A 19,137-nucleotide genomic window follows, 5' to 3' on the forward strand; every position below is an offset into this window, starting at 1 on the left:
TCTCATCAGGCTCAACCCTAAAAATTCCCAAGGAACATGATTGAAAGGCTCATGTTTTCCTCCTGCCACTGGCTGCTGATGGTTGCTTGCTTTGTCTGTATTTGTTTTCAGATGTTGGTACAGCTGTGGAGGTGATGAAAACAACTTGAGCACTGGTATAGACAACACTGAAATCACTTCCAGACCAAGCAGGGTCAGCCCTGTTGAGATGGTGCTGAAAACAGTTCAGGTGTGTTTATACTTGCTCTGAAACCATTGTCAGCAAACGGGCTGCAGCACCTGCCCTTGAGAATGAGCCCAAGGTGGGCCAGCTGAGAGGAAAGCTGAGATGACCCTGTCCATTTATAATGATGTGTGAATGCTAAAGGCATTTAATTGCTCAGATGTGCACTGCAGCACTGTTTCCAGTTCAATTTGAAAGGTTGTTTCCTGTAGACCATACTTTCACAATCAGGTTGCAATGGTGCCCTTTCCCAAACACCTTGTCCTACTTAAAGATTTCAGACACTATTTCTTGCTGTGACTTTTTATTTTCCTAGATCATTATCCCAGTACTGTTTTTCTTTAGGACAGTAGCAAAAATTGAGGTCAAACAACTTAGGGCAAAATGTATTTCTTCGTGCTGTGAGAGTTTCCTTTCTGCCTTTAAAAAGGCTACTTCGACATTTATTTCCTATATGAACGGGGTAAAACCAGAATACTGAACCACATATAATAGAATAATTGCTTTTTTCCCTCTACACACAGTAGTTGCAAAGAGCAGAATTTGCACGTGTTCAGTGGACACTCCTGAGAGCACTGAACACATATTATCAGACTGTTTCTCATCAGGACGGGAATGGCTGAAAGGTTAAGGAACTTGTATTTCTGCTCCGTTCACTGCCTACAAACAAATGCATTGTGGGAAAGAATATTTTTTCCCATGGGAAATACATCACTTAGTAATCCATTTCATTGCCTAAATCAGAACTAGTATTTCTATCCTGTCTCTTGAATGAATACTTCTGGAACTTCTGCTTGCAAACTTGCTGGTTTGAAGAAACTTCTGCCCATTTCTATTCTTCAAAGACCTTTACAGGAAGACAGGTATAGAAAATGGCTACATCATTAAAAAGTACACAATTAACTGTTTAGCTGTTTAGAAAAGCAGCAGCACAATTCTGTTAAGACAGTAATGTTATTTTCATCCAATAAAATTCCGTTGTAAATTTAATTTCGTCAGTAATAACAAAACCACTAGAAAAGATTATGTCTGCAAGTCAGAAATCAATTAGTCAGACTATGACAACCTTCATGGTATGATAGTTCAAAAGAACACTCTAAAAGTGTAACAGATGTTATATTCACATATAGTTTTTCAAATAATAAGGAAATGCTAGGAATTTTTGTCTTAATTTTGAATTTATTAAAATATTTTCTCTTCAGTGAACTTGGGGACACATTTCCAACTGAACAGAAATGACTTCGGAATCTGTCTCATAGGAAGCCAGTAACATACAATAGCCAGTCTTAAGTCTATGATGTTTTCAAAATGGGACTCATGTTTATGAAGCTTCAGAAAATTTTATATATTAGATTATTTAAGCAGTCAAAGCTTCCTATTTCATCTGTCATATTTGGGGACTGTTTTACTCAGTCTTGGGCCTTAATTAAAATACACGTGGGGAGATACATGCTACCACAGATGTAGCTGTGCAATGCTTTACTAAGTTTTCACACATTTCTTGAGCATTTCACTTGGTTACCTCTTGAAGGCAGGGAATTTTCTTGAAGTTCACACCAATACTCAGAAGAGCAAGATCTGATCCTGTCTGGATCATCACTATGTATTTTATAAAAAAACAGAAATATATTAAGATTTTATTTCTTTAATAGAATAGGGGATTTACAAAACCAGAGATTACTTGGAAAATTCCATGGTTGTTTTGAATCTGAGTCATGATTTTTGGTTAGGGATAAAACCAATTTAGAATGATATGGCTCATGCTTTAGAAATTTTGTTTTTGCTCTCAACAGATGGACCATATGGAAAAATGTGAACTTGCTACTGAGGCAGAAATATGAAGAGCAAGTACCATATTTCAAGCATTCTGTTTCCACAAGCATGTTCTTGGAGTAGATTTGTTTTCTTAGAACAATGAAGACAATGTGTAGTGGTTAGATACCTATTTTAGATAACAGTAATGTTATCTAAATAACACATTATAGAAATAAAAATAAAAAGAGGACCTCTTTATTTTTAAAGAAATAAGAAGAAAACTGTATTTTGTCCCTTCAGTTTTCCAGTACACACATTTTCAAGCACTCACTTTTATTTCTTATGTAGCTGTATTGCATTATTTTACTACACAACATACAATTTTTGTTCTGGCAAGTATTAGAGGGCATAGCAAATGGCCCTGCAAAACAGTGCTGGCCCTGACTGTTCTTAGGGTAAGAATCCTTCTCCACTACCTCATTATAAATGAGATTCACCCTGTCTAAGTTTACAGCTCTGATGCTTTTTCCAAATAGGTCTCAGACCACCCAGGCAGAGGCACATCTGCCAAATCTGGGAATCATCTTTTCCTTGAAATACAGCCCCAGAATTAAAGGTTATTTCTTGTCTACAATAGGAAAAAACAGCCCCACTTTATTCAAATGTCTCCAAGACATTTTATTAAAAAATTAGCCAGTCTGTAATGTCATTACAGAACATACACAAATGTCTGACTTAAAATAAAGAAGTCCCCATACCAGTGAAGATGGGATACCTCTGAAACTACCAAGACAATATTAATGATTAGCAAGTCTGCTCAGTGCTCGGCTCTGCCATTCACTGGATTTTTCTGAACAATGTTTGGATAGGAAGTTGAAACACACAGGCTCTTGTACATGCTCTGGAGAGTCATAGCAAACTGCTCATCTTGAATGCTGGCTTACAACAGTCATGTAAATTTAACACAAATCTTTCTTTCTCTTTCTCAAAAAAGAATCCTCATCACATATAACTTTTCCATATTCACTTTAGCTAAAAATGATCCTAAAATTAAATGGAACATTCATTGCTTTCAGCAGCACAGCAAACCATGAAAATCCAAAGCAAAACAAAGCCCATGATGTGCAGGCAGCATCTTTCTATGAAAAAAGAGAAAACTTACAGGTAAACCAGAACATTGTGAGGTTTGGTGGAGATTTGTTGGCTTTTGTTTGTTTGTTTTCCTTTAAAAAAAACCACAAAAACCAAAAAACCCAAAACCCAAAAATAACCTATGAAGACAAGCAGTCAATTTCTTCCTGGCCTAATGAAAGCATCGCAGACAGTCACCTAACTCACCTACCAAAGTTATCTTTACAATTAGTGTTTTTAAACTTTTAGTCCTAGGAGACTGAAAAATTATGCAGTTACAGCAGATGACAGTCTTCACCAACAACTATCTCTTTATCTGAAAAACAATAATATCCTTACAAAAGTGGACCCTTTTCACTCAGCCCTCTTAGGTACCAAGGAAGTTTCCCAAGTTTTAAATGCTGAGTTTCCTCTCAAGCTAGTGTGAAGAAGTTCCTATGATTAGTTCATCTTCAAGGGTAAAAGCTACATGACATGCTCCCAGACAGGAAGTAAATTCCAGTGCTGCAACTTTTCATGGATGTTTTCCGACGCAAGGGATTGTTGCAGCAGATCAATACAGCACAACCAGGACCTGAAAAAGGTGCACAAGCACCCCACTAAACTAAACTCATATGGCGCCATGAAACAAGATCGGCGCCCAAAATAGTAACCTCCACTGTGACCATGACATTCATTGTTTCTCATACAATTAAACACAACAACAGCTGTGGATCCAGTCTCACCAGAAACTGTTCAGTTACTGTACAAAATGTAGTATTCAATGCAGTTTTCCACAACTTTTTTTTTTCTTTTCTAAATGTAGAATATTTAGTTTACAGTGTCTTTTTCATTATTTCTAACATAAGGCTCAAATTGTGTTGCTCTGTGCCATATAAACACCAATAGAAGATGCTGTGCCTCTATCATGTAGAAATATTTCCCAGTTAGCCTCTGCTATGTTTCATATGCCTCTGTGGAGCACAGAGGTGGTCATTCTTGGCATTTTTTCCACATCCATGTAGTTAAAAAATAAAGAAATGCAAGTTCAGAAGAAGACATTTTTCAGGTGCTCCTTTAAAGAAAAAAGATATTTGTGAAACCTGATGGCTCCAACGAAAGAAGCAAATAGGATTTCTTACCTGCACAGGTATCTTGGGGGGTTTGGGAGGTCTTTAACCATGTAACACTCTCCCCCATTTACACAGAAGGCTTTCTGCTTTATGTCACATTTTGTGAGATGACTTGTCCCAGTTGTAGATGTGGAAGTGGCTGGAAAAGATAAGAATAAAAACAAAGATCAGAGGCTGTTTTTCTTTCTGACTGGTAAGTATTACTTGTATGTGAGGGAAGAAGTAAGGTTAGGGAGGATCTGGCAAGTCCTTTGAGCTCTCTATCTGCTGCTACCACAAGCACTAATCACTTGACCCTGTATTTTGATTGCCAGAGAGTGGAGTTTAAATACATAACTCAGAGACAGACAACCCCACACTCAGCCTGGGAGGAAGTGAGGGTTTTCCTAGCCCTGTTTGGCCTAAAATTTTTGCAACACTTATTTGTTTCCTCAAAAATGTGTAATTTATGTGCAGTAATTTTTACAGCTTTAATTGTGTTCAAGTTATTTTGGGGTGTGAGTCATTACAGATTGCTGATATAGCACCCAATAAACTAAGGTCCTGGATGATATTTCCTCCTGGTATTGCCTTGAAACAGGTATTTTTCAGTGAAACTTAACCTGAGGTCCTGTGCTTATTCACGACCTCAGTCCAGCCACTTCCTTCTGCCTGAGGAGAGGGTGAATGGCTGAATACTGAGTGTCTCCTTCCTTGCTCATAAATGAATACTGTGGCTACCCTGGTTTGACTCTGTAGCAGGAGGTGAACGGGGAGGTTGGAGGTTTTGTTCCTTTCTGTGAATATACAATTGCCATCATGTTGTCCACAGGAATTTTTGATGCAGAGGCCAGCCTACCATCTCCTGCAGTTGGCCACATCTGCGTGAGATGAGCATGAGGTTTCGGGCCAACAATGCTGCTAAACACCATTAGGTGTCTAAATTGCCATTAAATGGAAGTATCCCCCTGACCACAGTGCTTTGTAGCCTAGTCCCTGCTGCATTTGGGGAATACCTAGAGAAGGCAGGAACATTGTTTATTTAGTAACCTTTAGGGAGGCTGCCAGAGACGGATAAGTAATCACAGCCTTAGGACTTGCCAATGCAATTTCTGTCAAGGATATGCTTTTCATAAGCTCAAAGAAAACAACTCAACTTTTTCCCACAATGAGAAGGATAAGCCCCTTTGGTGGTGACTCTCTGTCTGTATTGACTACAGGTGAAGCTTAAACCCTTGACAATATGCCCACACATTTTAAATGGCTAAAACTAATTGAAGTGACTACCTGCAATTGCAAAAAGTGGTGGAGATTCTTGCATGGTATTTGTTTATTTCCAGACAGAAATTGGGAATTTTGTTACTGTGATAAAAAATCACAGTATTTTTGTTTCTGAAAGACAGTTTGTACCCTGAGGTGAAACAATGCTATTGCCTATTGACAGGAGTTGACTAGAAAGCTGTAAACACCTACAAAAAAGTTGTCTGATATTTGAAGCCTTTTCTAAGACAAAGGCACCCAAGGGGCATACTTATAATAGGTGACATGTGACATTCTACCATTTCGTGCACACACTGAAACTTAAGAAAACATGGCTACAGCAGATCAACTATGAACAAATAACACACATTTTGAACTGTAGTATGATACAGTCCCTGTCACATTTAATTTTTATGCATTTCCATTATCTTCCAGGTAAACACATTTTTAGCACTCAGTACTTGGTAGAGTGTACCATTTTGGCTTCTTTCTTCCATGCTGCCTTGCTTGTATAGGGTGTTCTCCTCTAACAGGCCGCAAAAAACCCTCCTGTGACTTCTTCCAAAACTGAAGCTCCCTCCTGTTTCTCACTTGCATCCACACATTGTGTCACATCTCCACAGATCCTGATCTTGTCTGGGGCCTCTTAGTGCTAATGAAATGCAAACATGCAGTACAGATTCCTCTTAATAACACATTCCTTTTTCCTGGCCCCTCAAAGCATGATTTATATCCTCTCAGACCAGGATAAATTTATGTCTGGTCTAAGGGCAGGAAAAGGGGTCATGTTTTAAGAGTAGTCTGACACTCTGGCAGCTAGCACCAGTTCAAACAGGACTTTGCACCCAGTGTTGACAAAAGGCTGGCCTGCAGACTGCCATCCGCTCAGCAGTGAACAATCCTCTATGTTCGATGTCAGAGGCTTGACCACCATCCTTGAGGATCTCCTCTCCCTTTGGATGGGGAGATTTGCCTTGTAGAAGAGCCTTTCCTTCTCTGCTGGTTTGAAAGGAGCCTGGATTATTACTGTAAAGGAGATGTCTGACATGACAGGCTATGTCATACCATGTCCGAGGATGTAACAATGTGGGTGAACAAATTCCATATGTACAATTAATGCATACTTTGAAGCCTTCATTGGTCTCAACACAAAAACAATATTAAGCTTATCACTGCTGATAGCCTATCCACCCTTTAATAAAGTTAAAGGACACACTTCAAATGTGAGCCAAATACTCTGAGGATGTCCCTGAGAAAGCTAGTGCATTAATTTGGTAGGGGGAAAAAAACAATATTGTGTGCAATATTTTTGAAAAAAAAAACAAAAAAAACCAAAAAAAACCCCAAAAACCACCACCATTTGCTACCCTGCTGGCTAATGTAGTGTTTTACTGTAGATACAGTAACAAGTGGACTTGTAGCTGTCTCTAATTGTTTCCATAATCTCACTTGCTTTTTCTTTAAGCAGAAGATCAGTTGAGAAGACTATGGAGTTTCAAAGTCAACTGTGATTTCCCAGCTGATATAAGTGAGATTTGGACAACAGCAATTGCTCTGAACTGATGATTAGAGGTGGGAATAATCTGCAGCTCTCAGAGAAATATAATGAGGCAAGGTCTTCATGCATATTTGTGAGGAGTATCTTTACCCATGTTTTGGGCATCACATGTTCAAAACTGTTGTATAAATCTTGCACAAGAATTTTCTCTGCATTACTGATCTGCTGGCACCATAGTCCCTTGTCTGCCTGAGCTTTGTAAAGGGTTGAAGGGAGGAAAAAAGTCTGCGGGGAGTTAGTTCTGATCCTAATTTTTATCTGCAAAATATGCATAGTTTTTATGGCACGTAGCCAGTATTCAGTGTATGCACTGTAAGCCTACTTTGCCAATTAAATACAAGAAACACTAACTATGGGTTTGGGTTTCACTTAAAATCACATAACGGAAGAAATGTGATGTTTGGGAGCAGGTGTTCATCAGAGTCCATTTCATACAGTCCATAACTAGCCCCAAAATATGGCCTTTCCATACATCTCTAGCAGACATGATCTTGGAAGATGTTTAGTGGGAATGACCAGTAGTGGTGAGGTAAAACACACAGCTATAGAATATGTATATCTGTGCATTGCTACTTCTCCACCTAGCCAAAATTTGTACCTATTTTATTTTTTGTAATGTTTTCTTCAGCTATACAGTATAAGAGAGAAAAGCTGTTTTGTTCTAGAGTCCTATACCAAGCACTTAGCTTACTCCAATGACTAAGTTACATATATTACAGGTAAATCACAACTCGAAAATATGCATGAGAGAATATCTGAAAACACTGCATAGTCTACCTTTCCCTCTCCCTTCCCTGAAGGAAGAAACACTCTATTTTGAAAAGCAACTGCAGAGAGTGTGAACAAGGTCACTACTCGTAAAGCAAATATTCACATGGAACTGAAAAACAATGAGATCGGCTCCCATCCATGGGAATTGCCTAAAGACATTAACAAGAAGAAAAATAGAATTTACCCCATTTCACAAAAGCAGTTCTCTAAAAGGTGAATTGCTGTTGTAAAACAACCATAGGTTCATTTCATGTCAAGCAGACAAAACTTCATGTAATTCTGTTCTTACCTGGGGAATCTCTGACCATTGTTTTCTGGACTGAAACAGAAAAATGCATCATCTTTCCCTCTCTCTTGCTTTCCAAAAAAACCCTCTGATGTTTAGTGGCTACAGCACCAAGACTCGCAGACCCTGCACAGATGAGACAGTCCGCTGAGAGGAACCCTAAGGGATCTTTTACTCAATTCAGACTTAGAGGGAAGAGCTTTGCAACCTAAACAGAATAGTATCCATGCCTCTTTGAAGTGAGTTTCTGCAAAGGTGGTGTAAAATCAGAGGTCACACTCAAAGTCATGCAAGGTAGCCAGTGAAATGCTTATGACTCAATGGAGGCACAGTGGCATCTGCAGCACAAAGGAAAGTTTGCCATTCTCACTGGAAGGCCACTTACTGGAGGTAAAGATGCCACCTTACTGGACTGCAGATGAGCACCTTTCCAGTCTCCTTTTGTGAACCTGTGGCTCATGCTGATGGAGAGAAAGGGACCTGCATGGAGCGAAGGGTGGACTGAGGGAGAGGAGGAGGTGGGGAGAAAGTGAACACACACAAGTTTTGGGGTGACAGAGGACTGCTCCCAGCTGAAAGCTGGTTTTACTAACTCATATTCCTACACCTGAAGTTCATTAATTTATTTGACAGTACAGTCCAGCTCCCTCTTGACTTGCTGACATGCAGTTGAGAGATGCACATCCCTGATCTGTAGGGTACATTGATTTCCTGTGTACCCTTGGCTGTAGCACTTAATTCCTCTGTATCTCCATGAAACCACCTACATTTTCTTCCCACTGAGTATTGAGCCCACAGAAGAATCTAACTTGCAAGGTACTTAGAGTAAAAACCTAGGCATTTCTGTACTGCACTGAATGAGGAAAGCTGCTGATTCCAGTGTAACTGTGTGCAGCAGAAGCTATATGGGTACTTTCAAGGAGAAGAGAAGCCAAAACCTGAGAGCAATAAAAAATTAGCCCCTTTCTGAAGAGACAAAACTTTCTATTTTACCAGGTATGTAAAAAGATGTATTTCATACAGTCCTTCATATTTAATTGTTCCAGACCTGGAACTGCATCTATGTAGCTGTGGACATACAAAAGGTTTAAAAAAACTACCAACAGCAACAGAAAAACACTAGAGAAAGAAGCCCTCCAAAACAACCAAGTCTCTATATGAGAGAGGCAGTTACAGCCTATTTCATGGGGCTGCTCAGAAATTTTCATCTTTTTTTTTTTTTTTTGTGATTCAATACCATAAACTGGCTGTTCAATCCAGTTAGATTTTTTTTTTTTCAGCTTCTCACTTCACAAATAACATGCAGTGTAACAGATTCCTGGGACCTCCACAGAACAGGAGGATCTGTTCAGTCAGCAGCTGGAATTGAATGCTTGTAAGCTATTGCAAGCTAGTGGAATTGTTCTCTGGCCCTAAGACAGTACTTTCTCAGTTTGGCACTATCTTTGTGAAGATCATGGCCAGCAAGAAGGAAACAGGAAATCGCCGGGTCTGCAAGATAGAAACTTCAGGAAAGATTGAGAGCACATAAACTCTTGCTGAACCAAGGCGGCATGTCCCTCTTCCGCCTATGACATGGACTTAGTGGTAGTTTCCTTTCACAAATCCAACCTTAGCAAAGCAAAGTGAAAAAAGTAAAAAAAAGAAGAAAAACAAAGCACAGACGCTTCAGCTTGCTGCACCACCCGATCGCTTCCTCCCCAACAGGCCAACAGACTGACCCAGTTGGCAAGCGCACAGCTGAGAGACCTGCACAGCATCTGGCTCACCAGAGAGGGTCAAGAGGTGACACATGCTGAACACTGTTGATCAAGAACAATTTTTGTTTGCTTCATTTAACTTTGAGATGGTAGAAAGCATGGGCACAGACACACGAAGTTCACAAGTTGTAAGTGAGGAAATGCAATTACTGCTTGCAGAAGGAGGTTTTCAGAAGGGTGGCAAACACAGGCTGTGGAAGAATACTAGTGATGGGAAAGGCCTGGTTGAAACTGAGCTTTGAGACAAGGCATACTTTTCACTGCTGTGAAAGATGTCAGCTTTCACTTGAGGGTGGTGTGATAAGCAAAAGGTCTGCAAGAGCCTTTAGAAAACATTCCTCACCTGGGGAAGGGAGACATGAATGACAAAACACAAGGCAGTGACAGACTGGAGCATCTCAAGGGGAAAAATGTATGTCGTAGGAAGGGGCAGAAGGAAAAGAAAAGAAAGGAGGTGCAGAGGAAATATGCGTAAATTGGACTAATGCAGGAAAAATGCGTCTAAGCTCAGGAATGCTAAACTGACAGATAGACAAGGAAGTGCTTTTACTATTGAGAGACAACCTTCCAAATGGGTGGGAGGGTCTGAAAATTTAGAGACCTTAGATTAAAGCAGACAGCAGACAAGGAGCTGAATGCAAATGTCATTATACAATTAACGTTATTCAGTGTGGAGTCCTTTTTTGTACTGGAGAACATCCCGTCATGCAGAAAAAAGTGAGTGGCCAAATAAACTGTAGGAAAAGGTTGCTGGCTCACCTTGTTTTGGAGGCCAAAAGGCCTCTTTTCCATGCTCACTGTGCAGTAAGGTAAGGTACATAACTCATTGGGCTTGAAGTAATGGGCTGAATAATGGGCTAAGCCCATGCCAAACAACCATTAATGCATTTGTTAGGAGGTGCTTCATCATGTGTGTCTTACTCCTGTGCATCTCACAGCTCTTCCACAGAGCTCTGAGAGGTCTCTTCAGGCTGCTGACCACTAGGGCAGATGCAGAGGAGACTGTCAAAATTGAAAAGGAGACTTAGAGTGAAGGTGGAGCTTCACAAAGCAAGACCTGCCTTGGTAATCCAGTTCCTCCTCTGTTAGTCCTTCTCCCAAGGAGCCATTTCACCGGGAAGAGAAAACAGCTTTGGAGAGGTGAGAAGCCATCTTCTGCTGAGTGCCTAGGCATAGATTCCAACCTCAGGAGAACTGACAGCACCAAATCACTGGGCAGATCACATTTTCCCATTGTTGTCATGACCCTCTATAATCAATAAGAAAGGTGCTATTGCAACCATCTGCAGCAGCATTGCAGCCTGGAGACATGACTGACAGGATCTATATGGAAATCAAATTGCTGGCAGGAGGACTGGAGTCAAGAGAGTAAAGTAGAGAATTTGGGCTCTTTCCTCAAGTCCCAAATGTCCCAGTTCTGCAAGACAGTGTGGGGGGCACCTTAATCCAAACAGCATCATTTCTGTATAGAGCAAACCACCATACCTGAAGGTTTTAACTCAAGAAGACTTTTTACTTGAAAAGTGGGGAAAAAGAACCTTGACAGAACTGAAAGGACAAACACACAAAGATGATGAAGATTATGAAGACAGATTGCTGTCCTTCAAGAAAATGTCCCGAGGGAATCTGAACATTATCTTAAGGTCCTGCCAGCTACCCAAATCCTACTGCAGAGTTGGCATGGCAGCAAGCTTCCTGAGAAATGAGACAGCAAGTACAGCTGTACTTAAACTGCTTTCCCTGCCTCAGGATGCAAACTCTGGATGTTTTCTTCCTCTATTCCAGTCCACATATGATGCTTTCTGTGAGGGGTTAATCATTTAGCTCACTTGTGCTATAACCAACATTCAATTACAAAAATAAATTTTGGCAGAAAATCTAGATCTGAGTAGCTGCAGCTAGATTCAGCTCAGGTAGCAGTGCTGTCTTACTAGTCCTGAAAGTTACTGTGGCAGAGGATTGTATTACAGATTCCATCTGGTACCATCAAGTTTGCCTTAATGGATATGTAGTAATACTGACATAACTATTTCCTTATCACATTGAGTACTGAAATAATTTCATTCCATTATAACATAGTCAGTCAAAATCTATTCTTGCTCTTCTATCCTCTGAAGGATTTTTGTCATTAATTCCAAGTAACCAATTATACTTGTGCAGATCAGTGCAAAATGTCTTTACCTCTTTAGTTCTATCTACTAATAGAGAAGCAGGGATAATAAAGACTATTTAGCAGCCTATGAAAGGAAGCATGAAAGCTTTTCATTACAAATTATGTCTCATATAAATTCAACATGATAATCCCTGTCATGAATCCTCTTTCAGGAAAGCACTGCAGCAAGAATATACCTAAAAGTGAGCCAATAAGCCCATAAAAGTTTAAGATTGTACTCAAGCACCTGCTTAATTTATTGTCACATTCACTTCCATATTTCCCCCTGTGCCTTTATAAAGTTTTTTTCTGAAGGATAATGGATTTCAGCACAGTGCCTTTAATGTTTAGCCTTGTTGAAAACAAGATCTGCCCACTGAAATACCTCATGGTAAATAAATTGGTAAGAGGAGACTGTGTCTGCAACCTTTCCTTGAATAATTTAAATTGCCCAGTCCAGGATTCCTAGGCACCCCTTAATCTGTCTCCTACTACATATGCTGCAGTGGAAAACATATAGCTTACTAATTCCACAATGAAACAAACTTTCATTGACTCTGAAGCACATTTTCAAAGTCATTGAGGACATATTCCCTCCCCATGCTCCCATCCCCAAAGCACAGAAGACTATCTGTTGCTTTCATCGTGGCCTTCTGCTTCATGGAAGTGGTCAAGAGAGGAAGCCTCTGGAAACGTGAGGCATGAAAGGAGATGTGCTAAACCTAGAGACAACTGGAGTTCAATCTTTTTAAGTAGCCTGAGATCCCTGGGTGGTAGGGAAGAGCAGAGTAGCAGAGACATAATGATTTTAAGATATAATGATAGCCCTTAATGACAAACCATAATGACAAGCTCTGACACACACTAGTGCAGAAATAAACCTTCAGTTTTGAGTTAAAGATACTGCAAAGGCAACTTTTCTAGAAAACACAAGGGGTTGGTCACAGGTTGCTGAATATCTCCTTGATATCTTTGATAAGAAAGCATTACAATAAAGGATTCCCAATAGACAGGCAGGTATGAAGATAAGTAAAGAACAAGAAAGCTTATCAAGACAGCTTCCTTTCTAATGCACAAATAATAATGAATTTATTTGTCAGTTTACTTGGATATTTGTATTCCACCAGAGATTTCCAAGGCCTTCAATTTTTTAATTTTTTAAAATTCTATATTTAATGTACAATTCAAAACAAAGTTTTGAAATATAACCTGCAGACAGGTTGCTGTTTGCTGTTAAAAATTATTCCTTAACTTGAAATGGGTCAATCCCGTTGGGAAGAGGTACGGTAAAATCTGAGACAGAGCTGTTGTGTCTCTTCTGCAGGCTCTGCTAGAGTGTCCAGTCTCCTGTCCTCTTTGGGAGTTGCTCATTGAGGCCACAGAGAAAAATCCTCTCTGGGTGGGTGCAGAGGGAAATTTTGACTGTGCTATCCACCAGCATAGCCACAGGACCCATTTTTTCTGAAAATTACAGACTTGCCACTTCCCTGTTTGGAACTTCTCTCTCCAGAGAAGAGTGACGGAGAGAGACATTACTAGGTTATGCCTTGCTTATAACAAGATCCTTTGGACTCTCTAAGCAGGGTCCTTTCATTGCAAACTGTCAAAGCACTTAGAATTCCTATCAGAGAAAGAGTTTTCTGCAGGAAAGAGGCGTTTTCTCATTTCCCTCCTTAATTTCCTGCCTGGAGGTATGAAATTGTTGCTGCTTATAACGCTGCTTGAGAATGAGTGTGTGTGAAGTGACACTCCAGGAAAACACATTCGTGACAGTAAAAAGACAAACAAGAATGGCCTAGAAAACATGACTAGTAGGGCAAAGCAGAAAGATTTCAGGTTGCCTAGCCTGAAAGAATTTTCTTTTCATAACAGTGTAGTGTAGTCCTAGTGGGACTGACTCCGACAGGCTTCAAAGGATTGCGTGATGTGTCAGGAGCAGTCATATTAGCAGGCACCAGCTTGGTGTCCTCAGTGAACCCTACCCAGGACCTCTGTGAGCTGCTGCAGATGGCAGCTGTGAGTGCAGAGGAGTATGTTCTTAAACCCAGACCAGTCCTGAGAGACTGCTCTCTTTCCCCTTCCCTCACTCCTGCAACTTCTTCCACTGCCTGCATTAAAAGGTGCAGTAGTTCACCTTGGGCTCACTGACAAAACTTTGCAGCAAAACTTCAGAAGTTACTGCAAGGGCAGTGGAATGCCGTCCCTTATATCTGCTATCATTCTGGGCTTTTAAAAAAATGAATAGCAGCGTATTTGTTGCAATAGAAAGGACTGCCTTTTTCCTATTAACAACACTCTTTGTTCTGGCTTCTTTTTCAGCTGCTAACCTTATTTTATTCAGCTGTTGTTTCTTCAGTTAAGCTGTACTTTAATGTGTTGATATAGTAATGCTATTTAATCAGTTCCTGTTCTCAAGAAACATCAGAGAGGACTATGCAATAAACATGTTACTGTACCAGACAGTTTTTAAATGTTTATGAAGAGGGTGAAATTTTTTTTCACTTAAAAAGAAATACATGAAAACAAGCATAACATTATTTTTCTAGCCTCTAAAAAACAGTCTAGTAACAACCATGCAGAAAAATAAAATGTGTTCTTGTTGAGAATAAAGGGCACATTTCCTCCAGCAGTTAATTTCTACAATCTGGTTATAAATCTGTCAAAAATCAGATTTATAATGAAATGCTAACAGATTCCAGGCAATCGCTGTGCTAATAGAGCCACTTTCATGCTCATGTATTCATGCAGATACAGACCTGCAGAAAGGATGGATTCACAGGAATGAGAAAATGTTTCAACAGCCTGATCAGGACAAGACAGATAGCAAGTGAAGGAGAACATGCAGTCCAGATGAACATCATACTTTCTACAGAAAACAAAGATTTTTGTCCAGCTAAAGGAAGAGATGTGGCATCAGTGCATGCATCCACATAGCCAAATGAACTGCCCTGTTTACATGTGGCAGCTGCATTTCCAGTATAAAGCAAGCTGCTAAGGTAGTCCTATCATTGGTCCTTGCTTGCTCTTCAGCTTTAAGAGGGATTCTTTGCTGGTGTGGAGCCTCTCGTGTAAAAGGAAAAACTTCAAGAACTGGATTTTCTCAGCCTGGCGAAGAGGTGACCTAACTGTAGCCTTCCAGTACCTGAAGGGAACCACAAGAAAGACAGAGGCTGACCTTTCTTCTGCAGACCGGGCCTAATCTTTCAGGTTCCTTGCAGAAAACTGTCAGTGCATGTCATACCCTCCCAATGACTTTCCAATCACTCCATTTGCTCACATTTTTTTGAGTAATTTTGTATCAATATGAAAGTAGATCTTCCTACGTTAATGTTTAGGTCGATTTGTCCTTAAGTCTTCTCTCAGTCTACAGCTGAACTGTTATGGTTTCTCAACTGCCCCATCTGTTGTGCCACATGTGTACATTTAAGAGAGAAATCTGTGCTGATGGGAACCTTGAATACCAAATGTGTCACTGCCTCTTGCAGGTGACTCAGGAAACTGCCATCCACCACCCTGAAAGAGACCCTGGGGATTCCCCTCATCACATAGCTTGTCAGATAGTGTTATTCCATGGGTTTCAAACAGCAATTTAACAAACCCCAAAAGATAACACAAAGACTGGAAGAGAATAGAGCATCTGAGCCCAAAAAAAACTAGGTGATCTTTACACAAAAAAGCAGAATATGTTTCACATATTACAGTTATTGGGCAGATGTACCAATCTAAGAAGAGAAAGAAAGCTCCTGAAAGTCTTGAGTATAGTACAGAAATTTTGCACAGATCAGTGAAAAGAGAAGCTACCAAGTGTTCAGGGCCAACATCATAGGCAAATGCTTGACAGAGACAGCAGTGGAGCTCTCCTCAGGATACAGAGGATGTAGGTGTTTTTTTAAAATAATGTCTTCTAATATGAGTTAAAACAAGAAGATCAATAGTCTGAGCTGTTTAAAAACTCTGACCCAATCTTAAAAACTCCCGAGTTTGGTTTAGAACAGCAGAATATATATAAAAATAATTCACTAAGTATTTTTATTGTTTTGTTGATAAGCCTTTGAGCTTATTTTGCATTACAATCCAAACAGTTAGAGTTTCCCTTTTTCCTTTTGAGTGAGAGCTAAAATGTAGCTTGAAGAAGGAAACCAGATGTTCAAGGGATTCTATGTTGTGTGCTGGTTGCACTAATTCAACATTTTACCATAGCCAGGAAAACAATGCAATCCATTGCAAACTGCCTGTAAATATTGTTTTCAGAAGTTCCTTGGCTTCTCTACCCAATAATGTCACAGATTGAACTGCGAGGAGCATATTAAACACCTGTGAAAGGATAAAGGATTTAGTAATGGCAAATTTCCTTTACTCTTACAAATCTTGAGAGAAGGTTGAGACTTTTAACAGGGCAAAAGTAGTAACTGGTTGGTTTTCTCCAGGGTTGAAAAGAGTGTGGTGGAAAGGACTAGGATGCCAGCCTGGCGTATATGGCAGCCTTGTGGCTGTGCCCAGACATCACATTCCAGAGCCACTGCTGTTGGCACAAGGCTGCACCTGAGACCTGTGGGAGCTGCTTTTGGGGAGTGGAGCCTCTTCCCTTTCTGCTGTCAGCCCACTCCAGCAGCCTTCCTTACAATTTTGTAACCTGCAGAAACTCATCAAGCTTCCTGGCACAAAGATCTCAGTAAACATAAATTGAGAAAATAACTTCTATCCTAAACCTGTATTTTACAAGGCTGCATTTCCTTGGTGGAAAATACTTCAAGGTCAGTGAAGGCAAGACAAAGTTTGAGTATGTCAGGGCAAAACAGAATGATTTTTCTTTCTTCAGGGTGATTCTCTTACAGCCAAGCAAAGCTGACTTCATGTACTTTTCAACTTTCCTGTTGTATCAGAGGCCTATGTCAGCTGTCTGTCTTATTTAACCTTGGTCAGCAGGACACAGATAGTGCTGTGACAGACACTGCTGTCTTCCTCCCTTACTCAACATTGCTTTGTTCCACCAAAGCCATGCATTTTGTTACCGGCAGCAGCCATATCATGGAGGTAATGAAAGCCCTGCGTTGGTAATATGCCAGTGGTGAGCTAAGTTACATGGCTTGTACAATCTCTTGCTCTCACAATCTCTTGCTGTAGATGTGACCTCTGGATGCCATTAATTTCCATGGCCTTTATGAAACTCACTGAATGGGATGAAATTGCATTTTGCTGTGCAAGGAGTCTGCTTTAAGACAAAAGGGCAAACAGCCCAGGAGAATTTATCTGCCAAAGTCACTTATGACTTGAATGAAATAAGAAACTGATGCCACTGAGGGAGGGGGAAGGGAGACAGATATTCTCTGTGATGTTTTTGCATGATTTCTCTGCCTTTATGCACCATTGAAGAGTCCTTGGAGAAGTTTTCCTTAATGCTTTTAATGGTAGAAGCAGGTCTTCAAAATAAATAGTTTGAGAGAATGCTGGCATGAAAATGAGTGAATTTGAGCATGTAGATGAAAATTTTCCAGTTTAGAAAAGTTGGAAAATTTAAATTTTTTTAGCTAGGGATGAAAACAAAGATTACAGTAAAACACTTATATGTGAGAAAGTAAGTCTAAATCAATTGATGATAATTCTGACTAAAAGCAAAAATGAATTCACAGATAATAAATTATGAATAATATTAAATACATTTGTGTAACTATTTTTCCTCCTTGCTTTGGTCTGTTAGTTTTGTGTGGTCTTGTAGAAATTTAGTGCGACATAGGATCTTCCCTTCAATACTCATGCTGATCAGAAGAAATGCAGATATCAAAGGGATATCCACTAAGAGATGATGCTAGAAAAAATTAAAGGAAAAAAAACCCTTTTGTATATTTTGCAAAACTAGAAACAAGTTCAAGGAGCCTGATGAGCATATTAAACAATTTTGTGCTTCCAAAAGCTCGAAGAACAATTTTTCAGTTCCTAAGTTTAATTTCCTAACTAGTAATCAAAAAAAAAGAAAAGCTTCAAGAAATCAATGGACAGCAGTTATGAAGAAGGAGATAGCAAGGAGAATGTTTAATATTTTAGAAGGGATTTGAAAGTAAACAATTTAGAAAAGGAGTTGGATCAATATTTATTTCTCTACTTTCTTGAAAAAGAATGGGAAGACTGATAGTCATAGTTTCTGCTGCAAGGAAAAAAAATTGTTTATGCATTTGCTCTAAATTATGATGAAATACACTACATGAAAACTAGCAAAAAAGGAAGATATAAAGTTTTGAGCTGAATAATTATAAAAATCTTTTAGGTACACTGTCAACACATGCAGCTTTTGTCTGGTGCATATCTTGTGTACATCTACCAGAGAGATGCAGTACATGCTGTTTGTGTCATGGACACAATTACCTCTGTCTGAAAAGTTATACAAATTTTTCAAGAAATTATATAAAAAATGCTCTTCCCCCCCCCCCCCCCCTTGTTTTAGCATTCAATCACTTGAGATGGTTAGAAAGTGGTTCTCCTAAGATAAAAGATAGAAGCATTCTGCTGTGGCACACTGCTCATTTTGGTACGACCAACATGAGAAACTGAGCTCATCCTACCTGGAAGCTGCTTTCAGCTAGAGAGTCCAAGACTGGAGGTACCTAAAAAGTCAGCAGTCTCTTCCTAAATTCTGAGTTTAAATGGCAACAGTAAGAACTCTAGTAGAATTAGGAGTCTGTTGTCTTATAAACTGAGATGAGTGTTTGGCCCAAAGTCAATAGCAGACACATTTTACTAATGAGGGAGAACAGGATGCCATTCATTAACTCCCATCTTTCACACATATTCAGTGTGATCTGGTGGAGTGTGCCCCATTGGAAAAGAAATGGAAGAAGCTATTACTTTATAAAATAAAGTAATATAAAATAGGAATAAGTAAGTAATAAAATAGGAAAAAACCAAATTTCAGGGTTTCATCTTTGACTGTATTACTGTCTGAAATTTGCTAACTAGACTGCTTCCAGTCCCAAAAAGAATTACAGCTGCCCAAAATTATACTTCTGACTCCACACAGAACAGAAATCTGCTTCTCCCTGTTGCAACAGTGGACCTATAGACCACATTTACCCTTTCCATTTTCAGACCCTTTTACCCAATAGTTTATTTTAGGCTATGTCAGATCAGCAGTCCATTCTGTCTGTCTCTTTGTTTC

At 39.6% G+C, this 19,137-nt stretch overlaps 1 protein-coding gene across 3 annotated transcripts in view; it reads right to left on the reverse strand.

Moving 5' to 3' along the window:
• NRG1 (neuregulin 1) overlaps positions 1–19,137 on the reverse strand; it is a 95,960-nt gene that overhangs the window by 22,506 nt on the left and 54,317 nt on the right. For all 3 annotated transcript variants that reach the window (XM_062512880.1, XM_062512879.1, XM_062512878.1), the window contains exon 2: positions 4,231–4,360. In XM_062512880.1, the coding sequence (XP_062368864.1) occupies positions 4,231–4,360 (130 nt within the window). The remainder of the gene's footprint in view (positions 1–4,230; positions 4,361–19,137) is intronic.

The sequence above is a fragment of the Cinclus cinclus genome, chromosome Z (assembly GCF_963662255.1).
Source record: "Cinclus cinclus chromosome Z, bCinCin1.1, whole genome shotgun sequence".
In the NCBI taxonomy this organism is placed as follows: Eukaryota; Metazoa; Chordata; class Aves; order Passeriformes; family Cinclidae; genus Cinclus; species Cinclus cinclus.